Source organism: Rhizoctonia solani, chromosome 12 (assembly GCF_016906535.1).
Source record: "Rhizoctonia solani chromosome 12, complete sequence".
In the NCBI taxonomy this organism is placed as follows: Eukaryota; Fungi; Basidiomycota; class Agaricomycetes; order Cantharellales; family Ceratobasidiaceae; genus Rhizoctonia; species Rhizoctonia solani.
The window spans coordinates 1,778,371-1,803,431 of record NC_057381.1 but is presented as its reverse complement, the minus strand read 5'-3'; the positions used below and the strand labels follow the sequence as shown (position 1 = coordinate 1,803,431).

Here is a 25,061-nt window from a genome sequence, read left to right as displayed (position 1 = left end):
TTGTATAGCGGAGACTCATGCTAGTTCAAACCTCGTGCTACTTTACCAAGCTCTGCTACATATACATAACAAGTCATGAGTAACAGCAAGATGACATCAGGCTCACGGTGATCCCTGACCGTCGGTATTACCCAGGATCAAATCGAACTTGATTAAGTGATTTCTACCAGACTTCTCGGGGATTAATGCAGTCAATGATCAGGTTAGCGAGTGGAATCTCCTCCGCTACCGTCAGCCTGGAATTGTACTGCTAGAATAAGGGGCAGGGAGTTGCCTGCTCGAAGTACTAAGTGGGGTTTTGCGACGTAGCCTGTGGAGGCCGCAAAACTTATACTGGGCCGGTCAGACCGGGCTTAGCACCCTTCACCTTTGTACTATATTTGCATATGCTTAATCGTATTACGACACGGCGCTTGTCATGCCGCGTTAGTTCCCATTCCACACCACGCACCACATCCATTGCGCTCGCAGTATTTTCGCCTTCATATTCCTGTCCCTTTTTTATGTGAATTCCACCCACCCGCACCTATACTAACTGCATTCGACCTGGTTTGGCCGCCCACCCGGCTCGCTCGGTGGCGCGGCCCCGGTGGCACCCCAGTCCGGCATTCCGCCTCACCTGCCCCCATCCCTCTTCGTCCTCCGGTCCCGGTCGTTTGTGTCTGCCTTATATCCTTCGCCCTCGTCTATCACCTAATCTCTGTCCCAGCCCAAGGCCAAGTTGCTCTAGAGCGGTTGCAACGTGCTGTAGCTTCAAATCGGGTTTGTTAATATGTATCGAAACCCCCCAGACTGCCTTAAACGTATTTTAACATAGCCTCCGTCAAAATACTTGCTTTTGAGAGCTCATTCGGAGAACATCAATGTGCCAAAAGATGCCGTAGCCTTGAGATTATATAATATGCGGCTGAGCAACTCCCTAAGGAGCAGGCTCAATATGATCAAAAATAAATCTTCCCTTGGAATCCCAAGGAGCAAAATGTCACGGTGGACCCCAAAAGTGCGGATTTTCTGAACGTGAAAAATGGCGCGTTATATGCGGGGTGTTGGCAAAATCCGACCATTTTTTCCATGAATCCGCATCCTCAACTCACCCCTGTGTGTCGTCGAGGTGCGGATTCTGCTATTTTAGATGCGGATGTCTGGCAAAATCTGGACGTCATGCGGATTTTCCGCACTTTTGGGGTTCACCGTGTGTATATTACGGTTATTTACTAGAGTCCCAACCTTAAAGTGGAGTTGGAGTGCAAATGACCTCAGCTTATTAGTTGGCTCGGTTTAGGACGTATGAGAAAAGAACTATGGGCCTTGGGAAACTCATAGATCCCCCCCAGTTTTTACCTTAGGAAATTGAGATTTCATTGCCTACAACATCTCAATAAACGGCTAAGAAAGGATAGATACCAGGTATACAGAACACAATGCGAGGACACCGATGATAGCTTATATATGCAATGTAAGAGACAAACATCATGGGGTTCCGTAAGATACAGTCTTTATGATAAATATATGCGCACCAAAAAGCATCTGTGCAAACACCCGGAAATTTTGGACCCAGACCATTACATAGACTTCTTTTAGTACGATTCTGACCGATTATTCGGAGAAGGTTTAGAAACGGCGACACATACCGGTTTCCGGTGTGCTTCCGGCCGAATATCATGAGGTTGTTTGTTGAGGAACCTCCGTACCCCTGCTGCGCTCAGTGGTGATGTTAGAGTAGGGGAGGCAGCATCCGGGGGAGTCAGTCGAGGTGGGGAAGAAGGAAGTGTACCCGAGGGGGGGCGAATCTGTTGTTATGCGATGCTTAAGAATTTATGTTTTTGATTGGCTGGTGGTGTGATTATGGATTTTGTGAATACATGGGCTGCTGGTCAGTGTAGACTATACTTGTGGCTTGTCTGCCATAAATATTCTGATTGAACTACGTATATGACTGTCTTGAGTTTGGAGATTACATACCCGTACAGGCACGAGCAATGAATGAATGAGCAAACACATATGAGGTAGGTGTTTACATTTTAATTATACTACACGAATATCTGCGGGGATATCTTTCATCAATACGCCTTGTCATCTCCCAAATCATTCACCAAGGTTACTCGAAGTGGCATCTGCGTTCCTTTCTCCTCTTCATTAGCAATATACGGCTGTAGCGTTCCCACATAGCGAGCATGTATCACTGCACCGGTATCGTGGAACTCAAACTTGCGGATATATGCAGCCAGGGCCGTCTTTTCCCGAATTGATAATATTGTTCGATTAGCATGATACTCACGCTGGCATTTATAAAATCCAAATGAACTCCGTGCACTTACTTTGAATATGAGGACAGCCATTCGATACCCAATGCAGTGACGCGGTCCATCCGAGAAAGTCAGCATACCATTCCACCCAAACTTCCTATCAACATGCTTAAGCCTTGCAGGACTGAACCATCTTTCCGGGTCTAGCTCTTCGGCATCATCGCCCCATACAGACTTTAGATGGTTCATAGCCGTGATAGGTATGATGATAGTCTAGATTCATAAACATACTGTCAGTCGTATTTACGTATATAAATAGGAGTACATGCGCACTTGTCCTGCCTTGATCGCAATTTCCGAGATTTTGGCTCCATGGGAGGTCTGAACTGGGTCCCCGAATCGCAGTATAGTATCCTTGACAGATTCAGTAGTTATAGAATACCTTCATATGTGACTTACTTGAGCTGCCACTCGTTCCATGTGCGCACCAACAGGGCGGAGACGAAAACTGGTTATTGGATCAATGGTTGCGCCACAAGGCAAAAATGCAGAAGCGACACACATCTCCATCGTGATAGCATCGAGCCATGGCATTCCTGACATCAGGTCATCATATGTTGGTTCTCGGCCCAGTTGAACAATTTCATCTCGAAGGCGACTCTGATACCTGGGATGTATGGCAAGCTGGTGTAATCCAAACGTGAGAGTACCTGCAGTGGTATCTTGACTAGTGAACGCTATAGTGGATACCTAGTAGTCAGGTTTGTTACTCGTTGTGAGCGGATTGGTAATTATAATTCGTGAAGTACATATCACATACCTGGTCGTAGAGTTCGTTTTGGCCACCTTGGATCTGACCTTTGTTGGATAATCGGACTTTGAGAGCATAAACGGAAGTCTGAGGCGTGATGAATCGAATACTGAGAGGCCATAACTTACCCATGGCAGTAAGCAGGTCTTTGTCCTGCCCTTCGTTCACATTTTGGCTGACGACTGCCTGTGATACATCCCGAAGTACCTTTTTGACAGCTAGCTGAGCTTTCAGAGCTGGTATCGGAAGATGGGCAATAAAAGGTAGTGCCCTAATAATCACTTGCCCCTGAAAGTGTACTAATGTTAGCATATCATGAGTGCCTGAAACCGGACGTGCATATCTATGGGGATACTGCGCCTTGAGCACTTACAAGTACAGCCGTCCAATGCAGGTTAACAGAACATTGCTTCTTCCAAGTCTGCTTAATGAAATTTGCCAAAGGACCTTTTCCAGACTCGAAATCGTAGTCGAGCACAAAACGTCCAGTAATATCTAGGGTCATTGACTCTGTCGACTCCATTATATCCACCGTCAGGCCCTGTTTTGGATCACTAGCATTGTTGATGATGTGCGACTCAAGATTCTCAATGCCAATGTTGGTGCAGGTGCTAACCGTATTAAACATATTGCGAATTGCTTTAGCTCTGGAACTCCAACTGGTAAGCTATATGAACACCAAAGCACACAAATCATTCGGTCACTTACGTAAAAAAAGGCGCAAGTTCGTGGCGCTGCCGTTTATGTACATCACCCTCTGCCCAGGCAAGACCTCTTCCTATGACACGTTCAATGAGGGCACGGATTATCGGAGATTTGACTACTCGAACAATGGATATGTAAGGGACAACAACCTAGCATGAAGAGCACAGACCGTATGAATAAGTGTCCTTTCCAAGTATATCACGAAGTGCAACTTGGTCACCAATGACAAGCTAGAAGGGCTCAATGTGATGAATCGACCCGATGAACATCTGATTGGCCTATAACTCACAATGTCTGGGTGAAACAGTGCCCCTTTAATCTTGTAGGTTAGGCCGTACAGATGCATCCATCTCGTGTACGCCCCTTCATATGGGGTTTGATGGGCTTCCAGTTCATGTCCCCAAAGCCAGTGTCCGCCATTCTGGGCATCGTTGCGATCAACTAGACATCCGAGTTTAGTCGGTAAACAACACGTACAGGTCCAGGCAGACACGATATGGTATTAGATCCAGCTCTAATGAGCCTATGCACGTACCAATAGGCAGCTAATGGGAAGAGGAATAGTGAGATATTGATGAGGGTACTCATTCGGAACTCAATGAAGAACTAAGTTCGCCCTGGGACCTGGCCTATGTATTAGAGAAATGATGCATGCTGCAAACCTCGTGCTGCTTTATAGAATTCTGTCACCTTGGGCAACTAACCCTGATCACGGATCCGAGTAACGAATTGGATACAAGAAAATAAGTTCAAACTTCATGGCCAATGGGTCGACAAGACAATCAAACGTGCAGGAGGGCCTTGGCCTGGTTTGTGCTCGGCCGTTTCAAAGGACGGGATACATTAGGGGTATTTTACACGTACATCTATTTTTTTAAAAATATATTTCTTATCAAAGACGAAGGGGAGCTACATGCGAACAAAGACAAACCGCTCGACAACACGTGCATCTATAGATGAAACGCCAGCAGTACAACCAACTGTACGACCAAAAAAGGGTCCAACTGAACTGTGACACTGCTTCTTTTAGTTGTACGGCCTATGCATGTATTAATTCTGACGTAGATTAGTTGTTGTTAGCTAGCGCTTTTTCTCTGGTATGCACAAGCTCACTGTTGCTGGCACTATCACACTCGTTTCCCCGTTTTTCTGTGAGTTCCACCTACCCCACTGTACAAGGTTAAAATACTAAAAATAAGAATGTGTATTTAAACTGAAATCAATGCCAATATATGCTAACTTTAAATATCAATTCTCTCTTGGTCTGATTCGTACTGAGGAAAGCATACTGACGTTGTAGTTTTCAGGCCAAATTATACTGAAAAAAGATGTCTTTTACTGATATACTGATTTTCAAGATCTTATCACGCCATAGTGCCGCACCTCTACTCATATACGACCTGTGGCGTGGCCCCCGGCGGCACTCCGGTCCGGCGTACCGCCTCTTCATCCCCCATCTCTCTTCGTCTCCCGGTCCTGGCTGTATCCCTTACTCGTTGCACCAGTATTCCCCCCCCCCCTTTGTGCTGTACCGGCCCAAGGACAAGTATATGTCTCTCAAGCAGTAAAGTAAAGTGAGTACATTTCAGAACTGTATGAGACTCCGAAGTAACATTTGGTAGATCAGCAGCTAATTGAGCTGTATGCGAATAGTGTTGGATTTCTAGATTAAAATATCATAAAATTGAAGAGAAGAATACAAAATCATACAAAAAGCTGCCAATAGATGCGTCAGGAAATAATAGCGTCAGAGATAACTGGGTGCGTTATCTAAATCCCCTAATTCCAATCATCGATGGCAAGTGCATGTAATTCAATCAAGTAATCGTTATACTCTCTATCGGAGGTTTGCTGTGGTGCTCCACTTAGTCGAACATTATCCGCCAAAGCTTGATCTACGCCGCACTGAAGATTTAGCATTGATTTGTACTCTTCAAACCCAAACACTTGATTGTTCCGTATCCGTTCAAGCATAGCCTACAAGCCTCTACTTAGTAAACCATAGATAGATGATAGAAATAATGCGAACCGTCGGGCCTAAATCGAACAAGTTATAATAAGCCTGCGCTTGGGAAAGTTCAAAATCCTCAGGTAATCCGGTTATAGTCTTTAGATTTTGACGCAAGGCAGAAAGGTTCCTGAGCATCTTCTGGATTCCAAAGTCATTGGCAAACCGAATGAACCGGGAGTTGGATACGAGCAGATGTTCGACAAGACCACCAATCCCATCGAAGATGAACCTTTGGCACGTGTCAATTTTGAGTAAAGTCGTAAATCCTCCCCCTCACCTCCTTTCTACCTCTGGCAGAACACCGTTGATAGCATCGTCACATGCAATGAGACTTGTATTAAGATCTTGAACAAACGGATCAGGCTGCTTGCATTCTTGATCGATTCGGTAGTTTTCCTAGGTATGAACAATGAGTGGAGTTCGTTGAACTAAAGATAGTGCCCACTGATTGAACCCCTGTATGGAGGTAATGCATGACGCGACAGCGTACATCGATACGGATGGTGCTGAGAGTGAGTTCAGCTAGTTGATCGTATGTTTTCATGATTGCATCGAACCGCCTGAAAGTGCCGTAGTAAGTGCCCATGTTCGAGGGAGTATATGATAGCTTACTGAGCCATAGCACGCGATAAAGGCAACCTGAGTGAGTCAGATGGCATATAAGACGATTGAATTACTTCGAGCGGAATCCTTGGCGAAAATGGCGAGTTGGGGACTTGTGCTGGGCTTCTTGGAGACGGTGGCGGTTTGGGGCTCGCACGAGGGTCGTTGAGAGTAGCGGGTGCATCATTAAGTGTCAATTTCATTCCCAGGAGTTGAGTGATGAACCAGGTCTACTGATGCGTTAGATAATAAGTGAGAAGGAAGATCGGTAACATACCAAACTGCGATACAGGCTCCCAAGTGCAGTCAAATCTCGAACATGTGGGAGGAGATCATCCTTCCCTACGATCGCATTTGCAAGGAATGTCAATTCGACTCTGGTTTCTTGTTTGCACAAGGTTCGACGTTGATTTATTTCATGCAGCTATAGCATTATTGGGTTGGTGGTGAGGAGAAAACCCGAATTTAAGGACTCACCGGCGTCGAATAAAGTTCTCCAAGACAGGCTGCAACTTCAGGTCGTTGGGCCCACTTGGCCGCGATGCTGCTATTTTCTCCGCTGAATGTACTTCGCGAGACAAGGTCGAGGAATCGCTCATAGCAGCGCTGGTAGAATTGAATTATTACACCTAAGATGAGCCGAGCATAATTTTCTCGGTGGAGAGGCGTGGCTTGGAGCATAATACATAGGGAGTTGATGAGTGCCATGAGTTGCATACTGGCCTGGAGAAATGGGTAAATATGTACCAGTATAGTAGGTAGTACTAACTAACTTTGACCAAAGGCTGTTCCGAAATACGCCCTGAATGCGTGTCTTCATGGAAAGCGTCCAAACCTAACACATCAAAAATGTCATATAAAACTAACAGTTTATCATAGAAGACCGCTCACCACCGACTGCTTGGTGAAATAGGTCGGATACCTTTTCCTCTAGCTGCGGCAAGTATACCCTAACGACGAAATCGTCCAGGAATAGACTTCCCCCGCCCATCCCTCCAACGCCCTCGGCAACCCCATCGGGCAAACATGCTGCCGCGCGCTCTAGGAACGCGAGAGTCGGTTGGAACAACACGCTCACATGGAATGCATCGGGACGAACAAGAAGACGGTGCTCGGATGCGTCAGGCCCCGTTGTGAATTGTGTACCAGCACTCGCTTCACCAGCGAGACTGGTGATTAATCCAGGGACGGTTGCGCGTAAAACCTGAGTAATCCCCTCTTCGTGTGTGCGCAGGGCCCGGTTAACGGGTTTGGGGTCCGTATCAGCAAAGTGGAAAGCTCCCTGTAACATTCGAGTTAGACAGCGATAGCCATGCCTTAGAGGAGGATATTGTTACTTTGGTTTTATCTCGGCCAAATTTACCAGTACGAAGGATCTCATTGATTGAGGATATTGGATTCCTTCCCGCAGTCACGCCACTACCTTCGTCGCTGATTTGATCGTGCAACAAATTCCGTACCTAGCCGCACTCAACAAACACACACTCGTATAAAGGAGGCCACTCACCTCGGAGCGGATGGAGCTCCAGGCATTCGCCAATGGGAAAAGTTGACCTGGATTGATTCCCGAAGCGTCTTTAAAGTCCCGTCTCTGAGGCATTATTCAGTAAGCTAAATCTATTCCATTTAGACGGGTTACTCACAGATGCAATCCTTTCAGACACCTCACTGACAACCCTCAGCCCTTGTACGACGGCATCTAACTTGGAGTACAAAGTCCAACACAAGTCCCTCAGAATTTCATGATCCACTTTCTTTGCCGCGCCTTCGAGGGCGGCAAGTCTCAGTGCGCCAGGACCTTCACCCACAAACACATAAATTCCTCCGCCACTCCCTGTGTTCCCGGCACCCGGTTGAGATTGTTCCAGTCCTCTTCTAACAAATTCTGCTCTTTCGTGGACGTCCGAGATCACACTCTCAACAAGCGTGAAGATTTCTACATTGAGACGTTGGTTAACAGTGTCAAGCGCACCACCCAAAGATCCTAAAACTGCCAGCGCTTCGAGTAACATCTCGATGTAAAGGAATGAGTTGGACTCGATATTGTCGGGAGTTTTGACCGTTGGTGTTGGATCGACCACAGACGTAGGACGAGCGGAGAGAGATGGGTTACGGGAATGAGTACGGGATCCCGGTGGTTCAACCACAGATTGCCGAGGATCGTCTGAAACTGAGAATGGTGCATCTGATACTGGTCGCATATTTAAGTCGGTTAGATATTTGGCAAGGGCTTGTGGCATTGCACCGAATGGCGAGATAATTGGTAGCTCATCGTTCGATGACGAGCCAGGGCCAAGGTCAGGTACTTGAAGGAGTATGATAAATCAGCACAATAGTAAATTATAAGCGGCTATACTTACATGATTCTTGACCAGGTTTGTAAGCCGCCCATCGAGACTCGCACCAGAAACTTTTCAAATATAGGTGAGCGTGTAGTTCTTCAATCATGATGTCACGTAGAGCCTTTCTAGACACTTTAGTTCAATATAATACTGGTGGAAACAGTGGACCCACCGTTTCTTGCCCGCTAAGGTACGACCTTAAATCAGTCAAAGCCCCAATATCCATAAGCTCTGCATTCGTGATTGTCTTTTGACTTCGCACCAGCAACAAGGCGGCTTGAAGGAGTTTCTTTTCAGACATGAGCGATTCCAATTGATCGGGTATATTCTTCAGGCGATCTCTGTTACATTCAACGGTTTAAGTAGAGAAATCTCACTTGTCAATCGAATGACATACATTTCATCTAGTATCCTTAGCATCTCCTCGATAGTTTGCCCTCTGGACCATAACTGAACCAAGTCCGCCCTCTGATGACTTAGTGCAGCACGCGCATCAATAAGACACGAACGCGTTTCCGCGATGTGCTTTTGAGTCTCCGTGAGTAGGTTTATTAATTTGCTGTGGTGTGGCAGCGAAGCAGCAAATGCTTGATAATGTTCTATGAAAATGGTTAAATACTGTAGGGGTAATCAATGTGATATAATACATGATGCACTACTCACTGTCAACTGTGCCTTTCAAGGCTCTCTCCAACATTCCTTTGGTTCTCCGAAATGAGTCCAAATCGCGTCCTACAGATGAATCGTCGAGCAAGGCCAACGCAAGGGATACAGGATTAAACTAAAAAGATGTCACACCAAAGTTCTGACAGACGAGACGCAAAATACCAACATCTGGGTCCACAACAAACGCCCATTCGTCTTGCATCTGATCAAGGACCGCTGATTTTTCATAAGTGACTTGAAATAGACCTTGCCCTCGCACTTACCATCAATTTCTCCAATAGTGCCCCTTCGGCCCTTTATCGCCCTCCCAGGTTCGCGCTCCCGTATTCGATCCGTCTGCTCTATCAATCGCTCCCTCTCCTTATCCGGCGCAGCAGCATGTCGGTATCCTGCAATTTGAAAAGCCGATATGACGCTTCCTAGCGCTTTAGGTTCGCCGTGGTCGTCCTGGAACTGCGGCTGTGTAATAGGCAACGCGTCCACTCCTCCATAAGGATCTGCGTCATCATCAATCGAAGGTCTTGAACTATGAGTTTGCCTAAACGAGTCAGATGCAACGGAGTTTATTGGACGCCGTTCTGATCGTGCTGGACGACTCGGCGCTGGAGAGGCTCGGCTGGGGGAATCGTAGTGCATGCGGCTGTTGGATGGAGATGTTCCAAATCTATCTCTGTCTCTATCACTAGTGTATCCTCCGGTGATCGAAGGCACGCGAGGACGAGGCTGGAGAGGACGAGTTATAGGGAGAGGCGGAGTTTCATAAGTATATCCATTGGAGCGCGAGAAATCCTCAGATCCGCGGTCCCGTGAGCGGGAGCCGCGCGTACGAGGCGTTCGAGACATTTTATATGATTTTGGGTCAATTCAGCAAGCTCATAAGCAAGGCCCCAGACTAGATTGCCAGAGCGGAGGACGATTTGGCACAAAATTCCAGGTAAACCCAAGCTTTATTCTCGTATATTTACTTATAAGATTATTCGGTGATGCTGGCCACGTGAAAAATCGATAAATGGTCGATAATAGGTGGTGTTCAGGATGAAGAAGGCACTCTGGATACTTGTGTGCCAAGCGCCTCGCGCTTCCTAGCAATTAGTCACGTGGTCATCTTTTTTTTAATACACGTCCATATATAATTATACGGGAGCTACATGCGAACAATGCAAACCGCTCACAAACCGAGTTAAACTACACCAATAGAGAAGGGGTGAAGAAAAAAGATATGATAGTATAAAAATAGAACGGAGTAAGAGAGGTAGGAAAACTCCGGGGGGAGGGGGAGCGTGAGACCCGATACAGACGCTATATGGGCTATCTACGTGAGGCCGTAAAGGTGGAGGATATGGCGGCCTGAAGAGTCTACGGAGTTCGAGCAGCTGCCGGCAGGCCTCCAAGCCTCCTGATTCCCGACTTAGATATTAATTTAGCTACGGCCTCTGGTCCTGGCAGGGTTCCAAACATTTCTTTCCGGATGCATTCTGGTGACCATATGAATAAGTGGTTTGCCTTGTTCGTATGTAGCTCTTTAAATGTGAATTTTTTAAAAAGAAGTGGGGATCGCATGATCGCAGGCTCTTGAATCTCACCCCCACACTACGAGCTTTTCAATTCTCTACGTGCCTAAAAACCCTGAAGTGCTCTGGAGTGCTCCGGTTTTGGAAACCTACTCGTTAAGATCCGACGGATCCGGATTGCTCGGGGAGCACTCGGGAGCACTCCACGAGCACTTCTGAACGTCATGTCGAACGCTGCGGGGTGTTCGCTGACAATAACAAGTCCCAAAGCGCTCCCGGAATTTTTGGGGCCTTGTAGAGATATACACCCTAGGCGCACAAGTTGTGGTAAACTTAGTCAATGGCAAATTCACAGGCATTAACGAATATTTATTCTGCTATTGCTTCCCTTCATTCAATATTTATGCTTGCTGGTTGGATCAAAGCGATGCTAAACTTGTTTCAAGTTTCCCAGAAATCAACTTGGCCCTGGCAGTGATCACATCGATAGCCCTATGTCGAAATCAAATGCTCTCCCTCATTCCTTTGGGGCACGGCCCTTACGTGTCATAGCTTCTGGTATTAACATGCCTTGATTTTGTTCTCCGTGATCTCTTTATTGCTCTTGGAGATCTGAAAGACATTGGCACTTCTATCGAACGCTACACTCAGGCGCCATCTGTAGCTCTTAGTGGATTTGAAGTCCTGCCAGAACCTCTGGCAGAGATTGGCAGCTCCTACAAAATTCGACATGAACTTTATGGTAACACAAAGGACCTTAAAAGATCTATAGGAAGCCAAGCCAAAGCCATGTCTCTGGTTGGGGGGGGGGGGGAGTACAGGCGATATCCTAGTGCTTCTAGGAAATCTGAACTCTTCATACCTTATTCGTTTTTGCGCTCTCACTGCATCTGAGGATATTGACCAAGTAATCCATTTTTTGTGAAAGCTTTCCGGGATACAGTCGAGCAACACCCCAGCACACGCGAAGTGCTACAAAATCTAGGTCTTGCTTACTTATCCGGGTTTGAGGTTTTTGAAAAGCAAGACGACATCATCATAGCACTTCGGTACCAGGATCATGCTAATTCACTCACTTCCAAACTCTACCCCGAACTTCCCTCACACTTGAGTAATTTTGGTTTTTACACCTTTGTCAATTACAATATACTGGAGTTCCCCAATATCTGCATAAAGTGATTGATTATCGGACTTCGGCGCTATCACCTCTTTCTAGCCGCCTCATACGCCAATCTAGTGTAATAAGATTAGGGACTAAAACGGATCGCGGTTAACCGGGTAAATCCGCGGTGGATCCTGCATTCCCAAACTGCGCCGGCTAGGCGGTCATCCGATTAACTGGCAATATCTACCTGCGGCCTGCGGCCTGCCACAGCCACTGTCACTAGCCGGACTGTGGTCGGGCCGCTGCGGGTTGGAGCGAGCGTTGCTCGGCAAAGACTACTCGCTGATTTTTGCGTCGGTGCTCTGTTAAATCCGTAATGGTTCATGTAACTATCCATATAAAATTGAATATATGCGCAGTATAAAATCCGGTGCCGTTGCGCCTTGTTTGTTAAGTCGATATATCTCATAAATCATGCATAATATTTTGTAAACTATCTCAATTTTTCATTATATGTACTAATGCATCCTTTCACCCCGGATTAAAGTACTTTATACAAGCGTACCGTACGAGACAGACCTGTTCGCCAGCGCATAAAGCGCCATAAGGGAATTAAAGCAGAGTCCGATGCAGAGGCCCAGATGGCAATAGGTTCATGGTATAATACTTCTCTTCTCTTGGATGTTTTGTATCCAACTCATATTTTAGATAGACATTTTGCGACTCCGCTGGCTTCGTCGCAAAATAGCGACTTAGCGGGAGCATGCAGCGAGTCACGTGAGGACCGCTTCATGCTGTGTCGACTTGCGTCCGACCTCCGCCGTCTGGCCTGGTACAAACCGAGTACCGTGGCACGTAAAGGCATGCCGTTTTTATCCCACCCACCATTCCGTAAGTCACGAGAGCTGGTTTGGGCCGCCCACCCACGAGCCAGACTAGCGGTCGGGCACCCCCGGTCCACCTTTGTTGCTTCGCAGCCGCGGGCGTTCCCCGACCCTCACCGGTCTGAATCTCGTGGCCGACAAGGAAGAGCAAGCAGAGGATAAGTTACTGAAATATAGTATGTCGGTGAGTAATGTCTTTTTTCAGTATGATATGGCCTGAAGCCATCCCAGCAAAAACCAAAATGTCATTGACAGTAATTAGACGTAATAAAATAAGGGGAAAAGATCATGGTGTTACAAGACCAAATGACACTGGTGCCACGGTGTGATGAGGGATCATCATACGCCATGGCACCATCATCCTTCACCCCCTGTTTTATTACACCTTTGATTTTTGCAGCGCACGAACTCACCATATACGTCCTCCTCAGTATGAATCAGATTGAGGGATGTTTGATGACTTGTGTCATTATATATAGACCTTAATTTCGGCCCAATCTCTACCCGAATACACATACTTATTGTCAACATGTCAACCTTGCTGCAGCGATCGACAAGCCTGACGTTCTTAGTAATCTGGTCAATGCATACGCAACCGGATCTAGGCAACTCGGAAAAATACTATTGATAGGGCTATTGAATATCAAACTGAAGCTTTGTTTCTCACACCAGATAAGTACGCGAGTATACCTACCCCATTCAGTGAGCTTGGAACCTCCTACCAGTTACGATCCCAATTTTAGGGAATCTCGACGGTACTCACAAATTGATCAAAACCGACTCCTGAAATCTGCAAAAGTGAAAGATACAATAACCTTTAAGTAGAAAACCGGGAGAAGTTCAATGCCCGTATAATTGAGACTGAGGAATCAGAAAAGTCAAAACGACGCCAAATTCACCCCAAACGAATGCTCGTAATGGAGGCTGTGGATCGGAGCCTGCGGAGACCCACGAGCCTAGTCTTGCACGAAGGATGTGACGACCGAGTGCGCGGCCACGTGATCGTCGGATGTTAGTTGTTGGCGACCACATCCACATTGCGCGTTCGGTCCACCGATGCGCTCTTTCTCTTTTTAAGTCCCACCCACCATCCCTGAGTCCACGCATATGTGGACATGCATTGGTGCATGTTGTAAGTGCCGGTTCATCATTGCATGGTATGTTATTTCCTGTACCGGCATTTATACAGCTGTCGCTAGGGATGGCTCACCCGCCCGCGAGTGTTGGCTCGCGTCCGGGTGCCCCAGACCCCCCATCCGGTGCATATATGCGCTGGATCGCCCAGACCAATCTGGTACCTGGCGATAGAATATATATTGCGCGGTCTCACGACTGCCAGAGCACCGGAGCGTAAGAAGTTCTAGGCCTCCTATTTGCTATGCTTACCGAGCGATCTAAATAAGGGCAGTGCCTATTTCCTTCAGAGATTAAATCCTGCTTATTCGAAAAGCTCTCGTTTACGACCCACCCAACTGCTGGCGGAGTGTCTTGGGCTCTGTCCGGACAGGGTCAGGCACACTTGTAAAAAACAGCTGCCACCTATCTTAGCATTCTCCGGCAAGTGTTGAAAACTATGTGTGGGCGCTCTATTCATCACCAAGAAACCAGGCACCAGCACTGATCTGTACAGGGGATACTTACTTAGCCGACACCGGTTATGCGGCTCCGGGATATGCTGTTCGTGGAACAATATGCGGTTGACAAAGGGATACAAGGCGGTTTTCAATAGCCGCACGGGAGAGAGCTTGAGCATCGTGATCTCATCAAAGGGATCACGAATAATACATAAATAACCCAGCATGATTCATTGTCTTGAGCTTCAGACCCCCACTAACTTACCGGTATATCTATCATGAACAATTGCGTCCCGACCCATTTTCCAGTTAAAGAGGGTGGTATATTCTCGACTATGGATGGGGTATCCGAGGCTCTTGCACAAGCTCTCAAGGGCACCATCGTACTTAATCGGGAGGTACCAGGCGAGGGATGGATGAACCAGGAGTTTACCAATGCGATGAATAGGCTAAAACTGAGTGGGCTGGAGAGAGTTGTGAGTTCATTCCCAGGTATCGAAAGCCACGTGCCAGTTCTTACTAGGCCTTAGACAATGACCAAATCCGTAAAAGAGGCCCAAGGTAGGGTCATATTAATACATGTAATAATCACTAATCAAGCAGTGGAGAGGGCCATGATTTTAAGTTCGCCTTTGAGTTCGAGACTCACGAGCTTGAAGCCAATACCCTCCGGATGAAAACAGGATATAAACCATCCAGGGCCAATTTAACGCTATTCTTGCAAGCGAAGGTTGTGAAGTACAATCTCCAACGGGATGGTGAGGATGTACCAAAGTTAAACGATCGTGATTCGTCGGTAGATTTTCTGTGAGTAAGGGTTGGCACGATATGGTCATTGAAAACTTAATTTCGCTATCTCTAACTCGGGATACGCTTTGACACTTATACAGTGATGGGTACGAGCTAATAAGCCGGGGAATAGCCGCAAGCACGTGGGAGCATTCAAAACAATATTATTCTACCAATGAGGCCTATAAAAGAATGCGTGACACTAAACTTCTAAGGTACGACCAAAACAAAATACAGACAAAAAGGGTAGTTAACTCCCTGGAAGCAGTCCAGAGGAAATTACCCGCGAGCTGCAAGAGGACAGCGAGAGAGACGTCAACGCGCCCAGGAGATCTCGAAGGACCCACTACGGCTCACAGGCACCGGTAAAGCTTCCCCAGAGCATGATTGACTATGAGGAAGGCAATACGTCTCGCAACCCTGTGACAAACTCCATACGCAGAGATCGGTTACAAGCGGAAATTCTTCAGTCTGCTATTGCGGGGGCTCAGAGTCAAGCCGATGCCTTCAACCAGGTATTAAATATTGCATTATTTGTATGACGGTAACCTGAAACACTCAACTTATATTATGCACAGGCAAACAGAGACACTGGCAATAAACGTGGATTCGATAGATACGCATATGGCGGGTGAGAATTTTATGTCCCCCCAACTATTTTCATGGAATCAACTTATACCATCCCGCCTTTTTATTCAGCTTTATTGTCTATAGTGTCCAACAGGTGTACTTCTTCCCGATTAACATGGTAGAAACCGCTTTTAGGCTTGCTGTGAGCCAAGAGATAGACATACAGTCCAAGGAACAACTCAATGGCTTCATGTGGGACTATCTTAGGTCTCAAGATAAAGCAAAGATTTCACTTATGGCTATGATAAACTACCGACCCTGTGTCGCCTCGTCCTCTTGGGAGCTGACTCCGACCGATGCCCAAATAAAGAGGCTAAAGTCGCTCGAGGAATCCCGTAATCACAAGAATCCTAAGAGGTCGATGAATGCCGGTAGAGTTAATTCCTCTGACCAAGATAGGGTCTTACGATCAAGTTCGCGGGAAAGAGAGGCGAAAGATTCTACATCCCGTAAATCTTTGAAGGAGCGTCAAGGTGAGTGAGAAATATTGTATTCTGTTACTCCTTTCTAGCCCTTTGATTTCTTAACGTTCCGTGGAAGGCATGCGCAGGGACGCGAAGGAGAAGGTATTCTCTGAAGATAGAAGGAGAGATCTTGAGGACTCCCAGGATAGCAACTGTATGCCACATATAGGTCTCCCATGCTTTACAACATACTTACAGTGAACTGGCAGATTGAAGAAAATGTACTCAACATCCTCATGGCTATGGAACACAAGTCTGCCGTAACTCCGTACTCATGCTACTCTTTCTTGGCTCCTATCTCCCCGAGTACTAGCACAATAAAGCTGTAAATCACATTTGCTTAGCTTATTATGCTGGTGCTATCAAATCATAAGTGATCCGTCAGTATTCTGAACGGTAGGAGTCCCTTTATAACGACCTGATACTGAGTCAATTTCCATAAAAGCTCTTAGAATTTCGTGTTCAACGCATGTATGAACCTGGCGTATGGATGTCAGTAATTACCGGCGGCGTGTCTCCCTATCCTATATGGTCGTAGAAGCGCAACCCTCTTTCAGAATGAGGGCTTTTCAACATGGCTGTAATTGATACTAGAAAACATCATATCATATATTCGCAGAGGTAACCAATGTGCAGTAAGAGACGGCTAAGAGAACAGTATCAGAAGTCCAAACAACTAGTCCGTAGAAACAGGTATATACGATATGCGACATAAAAAGAAAAAGTCAAACGAATGTCTAGAGGCTCTAGAGACAGTCCGAGATAATAGATGAAAAAAGTCAAAACCCATTGAACCATGAGTATATTAAAATGATCATATCCGAGCACCAGTATTGGATCCTGGGGAGGCTCTACCGCTCACATATTGATACTCATGGGGATTGCCGGGATTAAGCCCAGGTGCAGGGCCCATGTATGGAGTGCCAGGTGCGCTGGCGTCGGTGTATGGATTAAATGTCTGAGAGCCATAGGCGTACCCAGGAGAATGAGGGTCATCGTAGTGCAAGTGTTGGTGCTCTTGCATAGGAGTAGCAGCGTGTAGCTGCGCGGTATCCATGGTCGACGCAGACATACGGTAGTCGGGCTTCCCGCCTGTCTTGAATGGAGCAATCGGGGCGTTGAGGTCGGATTGAGAAAGGGTTTGCATGGGAACTAGTTTCGATGGGCGTAAGTAACATAATATTAGACAAGACAGGGGTAAAACACTCACGATCGGAACGGCGTTGGTCGGTAGCATACGCTCCAGAATAAGCATCTTCTTGTGCATTTGCCTTTTTCCCTCGCTTGCGAATAAAGAACAAAACGGCCTACAAACCCAACAATTTAGTCAGTACTCATCCGGATTCCGGGCTCAAATCATACTAACAATCAAGGCAGCGACAGCAGCCGCACCACCAATCGACGCTGCAATGGCAGCCGTCCTTTGGGTTTGGGACAACCCACCAGTTGCGACACCAGTCTCCGTATCAGGGGTGCCGCTAGGACCGCCAGCCTTAGAGCTTGTGGTCGAAGCCGAGGGAGGCACAGGCCAGTAAGCCATCTTGATAATATCCGCACCGTACTCGGCAATCGCGTACGCCGGGGCCATTGTATGCGCGGTCACGTGGATCGGCATCACGCTCGCGTCGATCACGCGCACGTTGGTGGTCCCGTACACGCGCAGGGTTGTATCGACCACACCTCCCATGTCGAGCGGAAGCATGGAGCAAGTGCCGATGGGGTGATAACCGGTCGCAATACTGTTGGCGACGTAGCTATTGATCGCCGCGTCTGTCGTTGCCGCGCTCTAGTGGTGTGGGTGAAATGTAAATATATGCACTAGAACTAGCGCAAGTGAGAATACATACTGTTCCGCCACCCTCGGTTTTCAAGTAGGAACTCATTGGCTCGGTCGAACCCACGCGTCTGACAAACTTGATCCCAGCGTTCATAATATCCACTGCAAGAGTTCCAGTCAGCGCTATTGACCCAAGGCTCGTACGAGTTACTCACCATCCCACCCATTCGATAAATAGTTCTTCACGCCAAAGCCAACTTTATTAGACCAATATCTCTCTATGTTCGATTAAAAAAACATACCGGGTTGATAGTAGGGTAGTCCCAGATACTCGCGCTAGAGATCCTGAGTTCTCCTCTACTCCACGCGTGCTGCTGGGCAACCTGAATACCAACGTTTCCAGCACCCGCAAGCATAGTCATAATAATTTCTAATTGACCGACACCGTTCTTGAGCATGTCGAGTTGAATATTGAATTGCTGAGTTATTCCCTTGAGAACGGTGCTATCGAGGGATTGGGCGGTCGAGAGCGACGACAGAGCGCTGGAAAGTTGGGAAGAAACAGAGGAAATCCAGGTATCGGCAGATGTTCCCATGATATTCTGGATATTTGGATATGCTGCATTGCCCATATTTGATTCAGAATCGTCTTCTCGAGAAAATAGGGTGATGACGTACCGACTGCCTCGTTGATGTATGTCCATAGCCCGGTTGAAGACTCTCGGAATTCTACGAGCTGTTCTGCTTGGAGCGTGGCGTTGCCCGCCAGGTCGGCCCATGTTGCCCCGTCAACGGACCAAGTGACCGTAGTGGCCTCTGGAATCATGTCCGGTCTCAGCGCGGTCCTTGGCACATCAAGCAAATAGTGCGAGAACTCACCGTGGTCCTGCAAATTTTGGCCAACCCCTGGTAGATCAACGACTGATTGGATTTTAAGAGAGTCCATGAGAGCCTTCGGTCCTACTCCGGAAACTTGCAGCCTGAAGGACAATAGTGAGCAGGGAGGAACTTTACTACGAGCCAAGAACATCCTTACAATTGGGCAGAACCAATGACACCACCACTGAAATGGGGCTATGAATTTGATTGACGAATGCAGAGAGGGAGGGCAGGCGTACCATAGGATAACCTCTTTGGAAGCTTTGACTGAATAAGTTTGACCACCAGCACTTGCAGCGAAATTCTGCGAATACGGAAATCAGTTATCCACCCCGATTGAAAATTCGGACTTGTAACGTAATTCCAAGGCCATTGCAAGCTCGCAACGGCGAGCAATTTGCCACTCGTACGCCAAGTCGAGATAGAAATCAAAACACTTACCACACCCGTGGCAACAGCGCCGCCGTTTTTCTTGGAACCCCACACAAGACCTGTCGCTTGTACCCCGGTCAAAATCACAAGGTTGCTCCGAGGTCCCACGGGGGTAATGTAACCGGCAAGACTGTTACTCCTTGTAAAGTTGCTCGGGTTCAAGGTGCTGGGAGTAATGGTCGCGACATTGGTGTCTCCGCTCGCCAAGTCACCTTTCTTCATGCCCACGTTTACGAGCGTGGGAACCCAATTAGAGACCGGGTCGTAGATAAATTCGCTCATGGTTGTTTGGATCGGACCCGAGGTTCCATGCGCGTCGGCATCGATCATCATACCATATTTGGATTGTTGTTCAGCAGGAGGAGCGTGAAAGGTCTCTGATTTTTTGTGGTAATGCTGGATCTGGGTCCATGTCCATGGGAAGGATGCTGGCGTTCCGTTTGGAAGTTTGGAAGAGTTGTAGGACGGCGAAGAAGTAGGGAAGAGCGTAGACCATGCGTCCCAATCGTGTGCCGAACCAATACCCCAGAACATGCCATTTGTGCTCTACGTAATTCACGTGTGTCGATTAGTCCATTAGGACATCGATCGTCAACATAGCAGAAACTTACACCACTGCCTCCAAGGACTTTCCCTCGAGGCCATTTAGTCGCACGGTTCCCGGCGCTGGACTGGTTTGTGATGGTGTATGACCAATCTGCATCGCTGCCGGTTAATCCGTGGAGATATGAATATCCGGGAATATTGATGTTATCTGCGTGGTCAGAACCATCACCACCTGCTTCGATGACAGCGACTGTCATATTCGAGTACTCTGCGATCCGAGCGCATTTAGTGTTACATGTCAATACTGAGATGACAACGAGACCCACCTGTCAATCGAGAAGCCATGGCGAGACCTGCTGTTCCACCGCTATGTACGTACAACGGTAAGTAGCGAATGAATGAATGCAAGTGACGTTGCGTACCCAACAATGACGAAATCGAAAGTTTTGCCATCGAGCTTGGAGGTATCGGCTGTGATGGCACGGGCGAGCAAGTGTCGGTTGGGATTGTCTGGGTTGTGAGCTGTATCTCCGCGTGGAAATGCATGTGCACCAAGAGTGAAAACAATAGTAGATGCGACGAGCGCAGATGTCTTGGCTGCAGAGCGTGCCATTGCAGTCTGCACACACAGTCAAGTATGGAAGGGATGAGAGCGTACGGAGGAAATAACTTTTCTGAACAGAGGAGTATATAAGCAGCGAGGAAGAATGGGGGTTCCATAACATCAGCAATAATCAGCCGAGCCGGCCAAGCTCGCGAATCGAAATCCATTACCACCCGAACGGCTACGGCTGACTATTTCCTCTCGACCAATACACAGCCCCAGCACACAATTTCATGCATGTTCGTTTGACAGTGCAATTATCATATCAAGCTGCCAAGATTATGTCTTGAACTAGTAAGTATCATGTCTTATCCAGACAACCTCCAAGTCCAGCATGGTTCGATTGCGTAATTTTTGCTCTCGGGCAATCACGTGGATAGCCGCGGCTATCCGGCTCCGCCGGCGGTACGTCGGTACAGCCACCCCTTATCGCCAAGATCCCAAACGGGTGCCTTCGGGTGCATCTTTTCAACTCCCATGGAGACGGCATAGACAAAGGCACAGTTTTAAATATCCTCGAAGCGCTTCGGAGGTTCGTTCTTGGTGCTGGTCCAATCGCGCCATGTGTGTTTCTCAGGTGCATGCGGAACATGTATAAAACCGCCTCTGTGCACCAAGTCTGTGATGATGTCTTCGCCGAAAGGTCATCGCTTCCCACGGCGTACTCATCGAGGGCCATTGTTGATGATCGAAAACTGCGCCAGTTTGACCTGAGACATGGGGCATTAACACTAAGCAAACCATATTCATTATCCGTTCTACAACTCGATTGTTGCCATCACATTGCGCGGATGGAAATACCTTAGGACGTATTTGTCAACATTCGCTCAAATATGAGTCAAATATCTCAAAATCAGCTCCGAAGAAGCAGCTTCTTGTGTTCCTCAGAACGTGGGATCAAGGTACACTTAAAGTTGAGCGGGTACCTATATGCATATATCCCACGCTTCAACCAATACGTAACATTCCCCAATCACGACTCTGCTCACCTCACTAAAGAGCTAGGCCCCATTCTCGCATCAGGAATCACCGGATTTCCGTTCTCGTCCCGACCAGGTTGTATGTCGAAAACTGCCAGTAAAGTCGAGATGGCCATAAAAATAGTAGCCTCGGCGAAATGGACCCCCGGACAAATCCTGATCATGTCGCGCGTAAGTCGAATCGAATATTTGCTTCATGTCTCATGTTCCGCACCCACCTTCTTCCAAATCCAAAGGCTGGCGCGTCAGGCACAGCCGGGTCGAGAAACCGGTCCGGGTTGAATCGGCTCGGCTCCGGGTAGACCTGGGGATTGTTGCTGATCGCCCTGAAAAGTGAGGGATTAGACTTGGGGATAATCATGCCGCAGCGACCAACTTATACGTATATCGTAACGGCGTTCCTGGGGAGAGTGCTCACCATATATTCCCAAATCTGCGGGATGGGGTCAGGATGAAAGATTCTTATATTGTGCATATAATCACCAACATAATTGATCCTTTTGGTATACGGTACCCAAGGTATGTATCCTCTTGAGTGCATGAATGTGGAATAGCTGCGTATAAAAAAATCAATAAAGGTTATTGATTGACGGCGCCATTAGTATTTACCTGTCGGAAGAACCGACCTCCAGCGCAAAGTTTCCTTTATGATATTACACATGTACGGTAGACTATCACGGTCTTGTAGAGTTGGAAGGCGCTCCCCTCCAAGTACGCCATCCAGCTCTTGTCTGGCTTTGGCCTGGATCTCGGGGTGACGTATCAGGGCTAGGATGGTCACAAGAATCGACGAGGCCGACTGAAATATACCAAGTTAGGCCATGACAACCAAAATAAATAGCATATACTAACTGTTTCGCTCCCAGCTGTATGCGCAATGGATATGTTAGTAAACTCTTGGGAATCATGCATTCACACGAACCGACCTCCAAACAAAGACCCGACCGCCCACTTGAGTGGATCCTCCTGCTCTTCAAGCGGCGTTACGAATCCATGGGATCCGGAAGTTTTGCTGCGTAGATTGGCCAAGAGCGTGTTAACAATGGACGGGTGGGCTGTTCCAGATGCCTATTGTAACAATATTCTCAATTATTTCAGTTAGAGCAGTTAGTATATCCTGTCAACATACAATCTGCTGCTTTGTCCAGTTGTACGGAATTTCTATCATATTATCTTTGTCTTTCCTCCAAGTTTCTGCTAGACGCTTCCACCCAGCCCCAGGAAACCATGAAGGGATGATTTCAAGGAACGGAAAGTAGTTAACGAGGAAATCTAAAGCGCAGTTCAAGTTGAGGATCTATTTCAGCCAATGCCACACTTACTCGCAGGAGCAGCCGCCTGAATGAACCCGTTCAAAGCGACTTGTACTATTTTCACTAATGGGTCCTCGGCCGAAGTTGTGTCGTACCCGTAGACGGCGGATAAAATACTACATCCTGTCATCCTAAGATACAATATCAATTAATCAGATTTAAGAACACAAAGAAACTTGAGAAATATTATATACGATCACTCACCTACAAATCTCAGAAACGATATCATCAGGGCTAGAATTATCCAGAAATTTCCGTGCGGTGAAGCGAACATCCCGCTCGATCAAGGGCCAAAACATCTTGACCGATTTCTTGCCGAGTGCATCGTGCATATACCTCCGTTGTGCTTTCCAGTGCTCATTGTATCTAGAGACGGCTGCTCCCTTTCCCCATCCCGTACTTGATGAGATGGGCGGGTTTTGTATCAGTGGGGTTGTTCCAGATGTTTTGTCACGAGGACTTACAGCTTTGGACTGGCGATCATATGGATGTATGGACGATCTGAATAGATCGATGATCGTTTGTTGAGCAGCTCATTAGCGTGATCAGCCGAGTTCAGGACGATAATGCTTTGGCCAGGAACTTTCAGAGATATTATGTCACCTGATGGACCCGGCAAAGTATATCCTAAGTCAGAAAACTGGGATATTTCGGGGCTTCAAGAACTCACTACCGACTTTATCACTCCACTCCTTGTACACCTCCTCTTCGTACTGAGTAGGCATGAATCGCAGGTGCCCGATGATAGGGTCCGCATGAGGGCTCGGTGGGAGAGGAAGTAATCCCGACCGGGTCCTCAGTTTACGTCCAGATAAAATCAGAATACCGAAAAATCCGAGCGCGAATGCATATCTATAAAAGGGACTGATAAATTCACTCATTCCAGTGGGTGGAGCCTTTGCGTTCTAAGATGGGTCAGAGAGGGGATCATGGCCGCCTTATATACCCGATATGTCAACGCCTCATTATCGGCAACATCCATGATATTGGTTCAGACAGTATTTTTCGCCCTCAGGAACAGCCATGCGATACAAACAGCTGTAAATTACTGTAAAAGGAAAGCAAATGCCAACCGTGGCCACTTGGCCGGAACTTAGGAGCCGCGTAAATTTGGAAGCACGATGAACCTATTCCTCGAAGTAATCTTTTGCATTTTCCTGCAAAAAACCGTTGACATAGGGGACGCACGGTTTGGTATGCCTTTGATTATAAAGTTACAACTTGAAGTAAATAAGCATTACGTGGAGGTTTACTCCAAACTGGACAGGAATTTAGGGGTCTCTACGGGCCGTTGGACTGGTAACATGCTTCATATGACCAGAGTGGCGTTACACTGGCTGGTCGTGACAGATAAGAGTCCAATAGGATTAAAATGAACTGAGTGTCTCGGACTAGAACATTCAAAGACCGCATTTATTTTAGGAGAAGGGGCAATAGCTCTGCAAATCTTGCTTTTGTAGATCCCATACCGAAGTGGCTCCAGCCACACGCATATACCGATACATTTAGCACACTTATCAATTTCTCATGATACACATAGATCACCAAAGAAATCAAACAGCATTTAGGTGTAGTACGTATAAGGACAGAAAGCGTAGGTCCTGGTTGAGAGATGCATAAAGGAAAGCCGTTTTGAGCTGGATCTGAGTTCGGTAAAGCTGTCATGGTTTGTAGGTTCATTGTTGCATCGAACAGCGTACGAGCTAGGGAGAGCCAAAAAATTCAAAAGAAGTCATCTGCCGAAGCCATCAGGCAGGTAGATAATCAGGGCTGGCGGATCGCGCCCCCGCCTGAGAACCGATCCGTCAATTACGATCGGCAGTGTCTTTGATTTGCTTACCCTGGCAGTGTACACGTCCTTGTCTTCGTGTATCCGCTGGTTTGGCATTTAGGACCTTAGTGTGTACTTGATTCGCCTCGAAAGTGGACCAAGTCAACGGGACGGGGCCTTAGTAAGATGGTTGTAAAAGCGTTGATCTCATCAACCAAGATGTTGTGAGATGTTTACGACTAGGAAACGCCGTTCGCCTTTATACAGGCAATAAAAAGCCTCCTAATCGAGATTAATGAACAAGACCTGATGAGCCCAATAAGCGCCAGGCATATTTCAAATAAAGGTCATTTTGTACCACGTGACCTAACAAGTGATCGGCACAAAATTTGGAAACCTAATTTCGACTCTTTCCATT

At 47.2% G+C, this 25,061-nt stretch overlaps 5 protein-coding genes across 5 annotated transcripts; 1 reads left to right on the top strand and 4 right to left on the bottom strand.

The window, feature by feature from the left end:
- Nucleotides 1-2,060: 2,060 nt before the first annotated feature.
- Nucleotides 2,061-4,350, bottom strand: RhiXN_11805 (cytochrome P450 family protein; the record flags this gene model as incomplete). The annotated part of the gene is made up of 11 exons (XM_043331620.1): nucleotides 2,061-2,234; nucleotides 2,319-2,519; nucleotides 2,580-2,660; nucleotides 2,706-2,754; nucleotides 2,809-2,996; nucleotides 3,067-3,345; nucleotides 3,431-3,704; nucleotides 3,766-3,877; nucleotides 3,932-3,992; nucleotides 4,052-4,183; nucleotides 4,240-4,350. The coding sequence occupies 11 exons, from the start codon at nucleotides 4,348-4,350 to the stop codon at nucleotides 2,061-2,063; spliced, it is 1,662 nt and encodes a 553-aa protein (XP_043185130.1).
- Nucleotides 4,351-5,541: 1,191 nt separating this feature from the next.
- RhiXN_11804 (exocyst complex component Sec8) lies at nucleotides 5,542-10,227 on the bottom strand (the record flags this gene model as incomplete). The annotated part of the gene is made up of 18 exons (XM_043331619.1): nucleotides 5,542-5,739; nucleotides 5,792-6,002; nucleotides 6,051-6,169; nucleotides 6,264-6,333; nucleotides 6,386-6,606; nucleotides 6,654-6,800; nucleotides 6,854-7,099; nucleotides 7,150-7,211; nucleotides 7,268-7,658; nucleotides 7,714-7,836; nucleotides 7,884-7,967; nucleotides 8,020-8,681; nucleotides 8,737-8,839; nucleotides 8,891-9,059; nucleotides 9,116-9,317; nucleotides 9,382-9,499; nucleotides 9,551-9,600; nucleotides 9,648-10,227. The coding sequence occupies 18 exons, from the start codon at nucleotides 10,225-10,227 to the stop codon at nucleotides 5,542-5,544; spliced, it is 3,756 nt and encodes a 1,251-aa protein (XP_043185129.1).
- A 4,509-nt stretch (nucleotides 10,228-14,736) lies between these two features.
- Nucleotides 14,737-16,670, top strand: RhiXN_11803 (uncharacterized protein; the record flags this gene model as incomplete). The annotated part of the gene is made up of 9 exons (XM_043331618.1): nucleotides 14,737-14,934; nucleotides 14,989-15,019; nucleotides 15,067-15,265; nucleotides 15,349-15,462; nucleotides 15,516-15,762; nucleotides 15,826-15,878; nucleotides 15,962-16,350; nucleotides 16,418-16,495; nucleotides 16,540-16,670. 9 exons carry the CDS (start codon nucleotides 14,737-14,739, stop codon nucleotides 16,668-16,670), a joined length of 1,440 nt encoding a protein of 479 aa, XP_043185128.1.
- Nucleotides 16,671-17,155: 485 nt separating this feature from the next.
- Nucleotides 17,156-20,588, bottom strand: RhiXN_11802 (GMC oxidoreductase; the record flags this gene model as incomplete). The annotated part of the gene is made up of 14 exons (XM_043331617.1): nucleotides 17,156-17,493; nucleotides 17,552-17,648; nucleotides 17,708-18,127; nucleotides 18,189-18,280; nucleotides 18,334-18,358; nucleotides 18,421-18,737; nucleotides 18,797-18,934; nucleotides 18,998-19,098; nucleotides 19,155-19,181; nucleotides 19,237-19,301; nucleotides 19,439-19,975; nucleotides 20,041-20,243; nucleotides 20,302-20,342; nucleotides 20,398-20,588. The coding sequence occupies 14 exons, from the start codon at nucleotides 20,586-20,588 to the stop codon at nucleotides 17,156-17,158; spliced, it is 2,592 nt and encodes an 863-aa protein (XP_043185127.1).
- A 976-nt stretch (nucleotides 20,589-21,564) lies between these two features.
- Nucleotides 21,565-23,597, bottom strand: RhiXN_11801 (cytochrome P450 family protein; the record flags this gene model as incomplete). Its single annotated transcript, XM_043331616.1, has 12 exons — nucleotides 21,565-21,715; nucleotides 21,778-21,885; nucleotides 21,978-21,992; nucleotides 22,047-22,113; nucleotides 22,169-22,358; nucleotides 22,412-22,425; nucleotides 22,486-22,627; nucleotides 22,689-22,831; nucleotides 22,882-23,003; nucleotides 23,077-23,271; nucleotides 23,337-23,475; nucleotides 23,543-23,597. The coding sequence occupies 12 exons, from the start codon at nucleotides 23,595-23,597 to the stop codon at nucleotides 21,565-21,567; spliced, it is 1,341 nt and encodes a 446-aa protein (XP_043185126.1).
- Nucleotides 23,598-25,061: the final 1,464 nt, after the last annotated feature.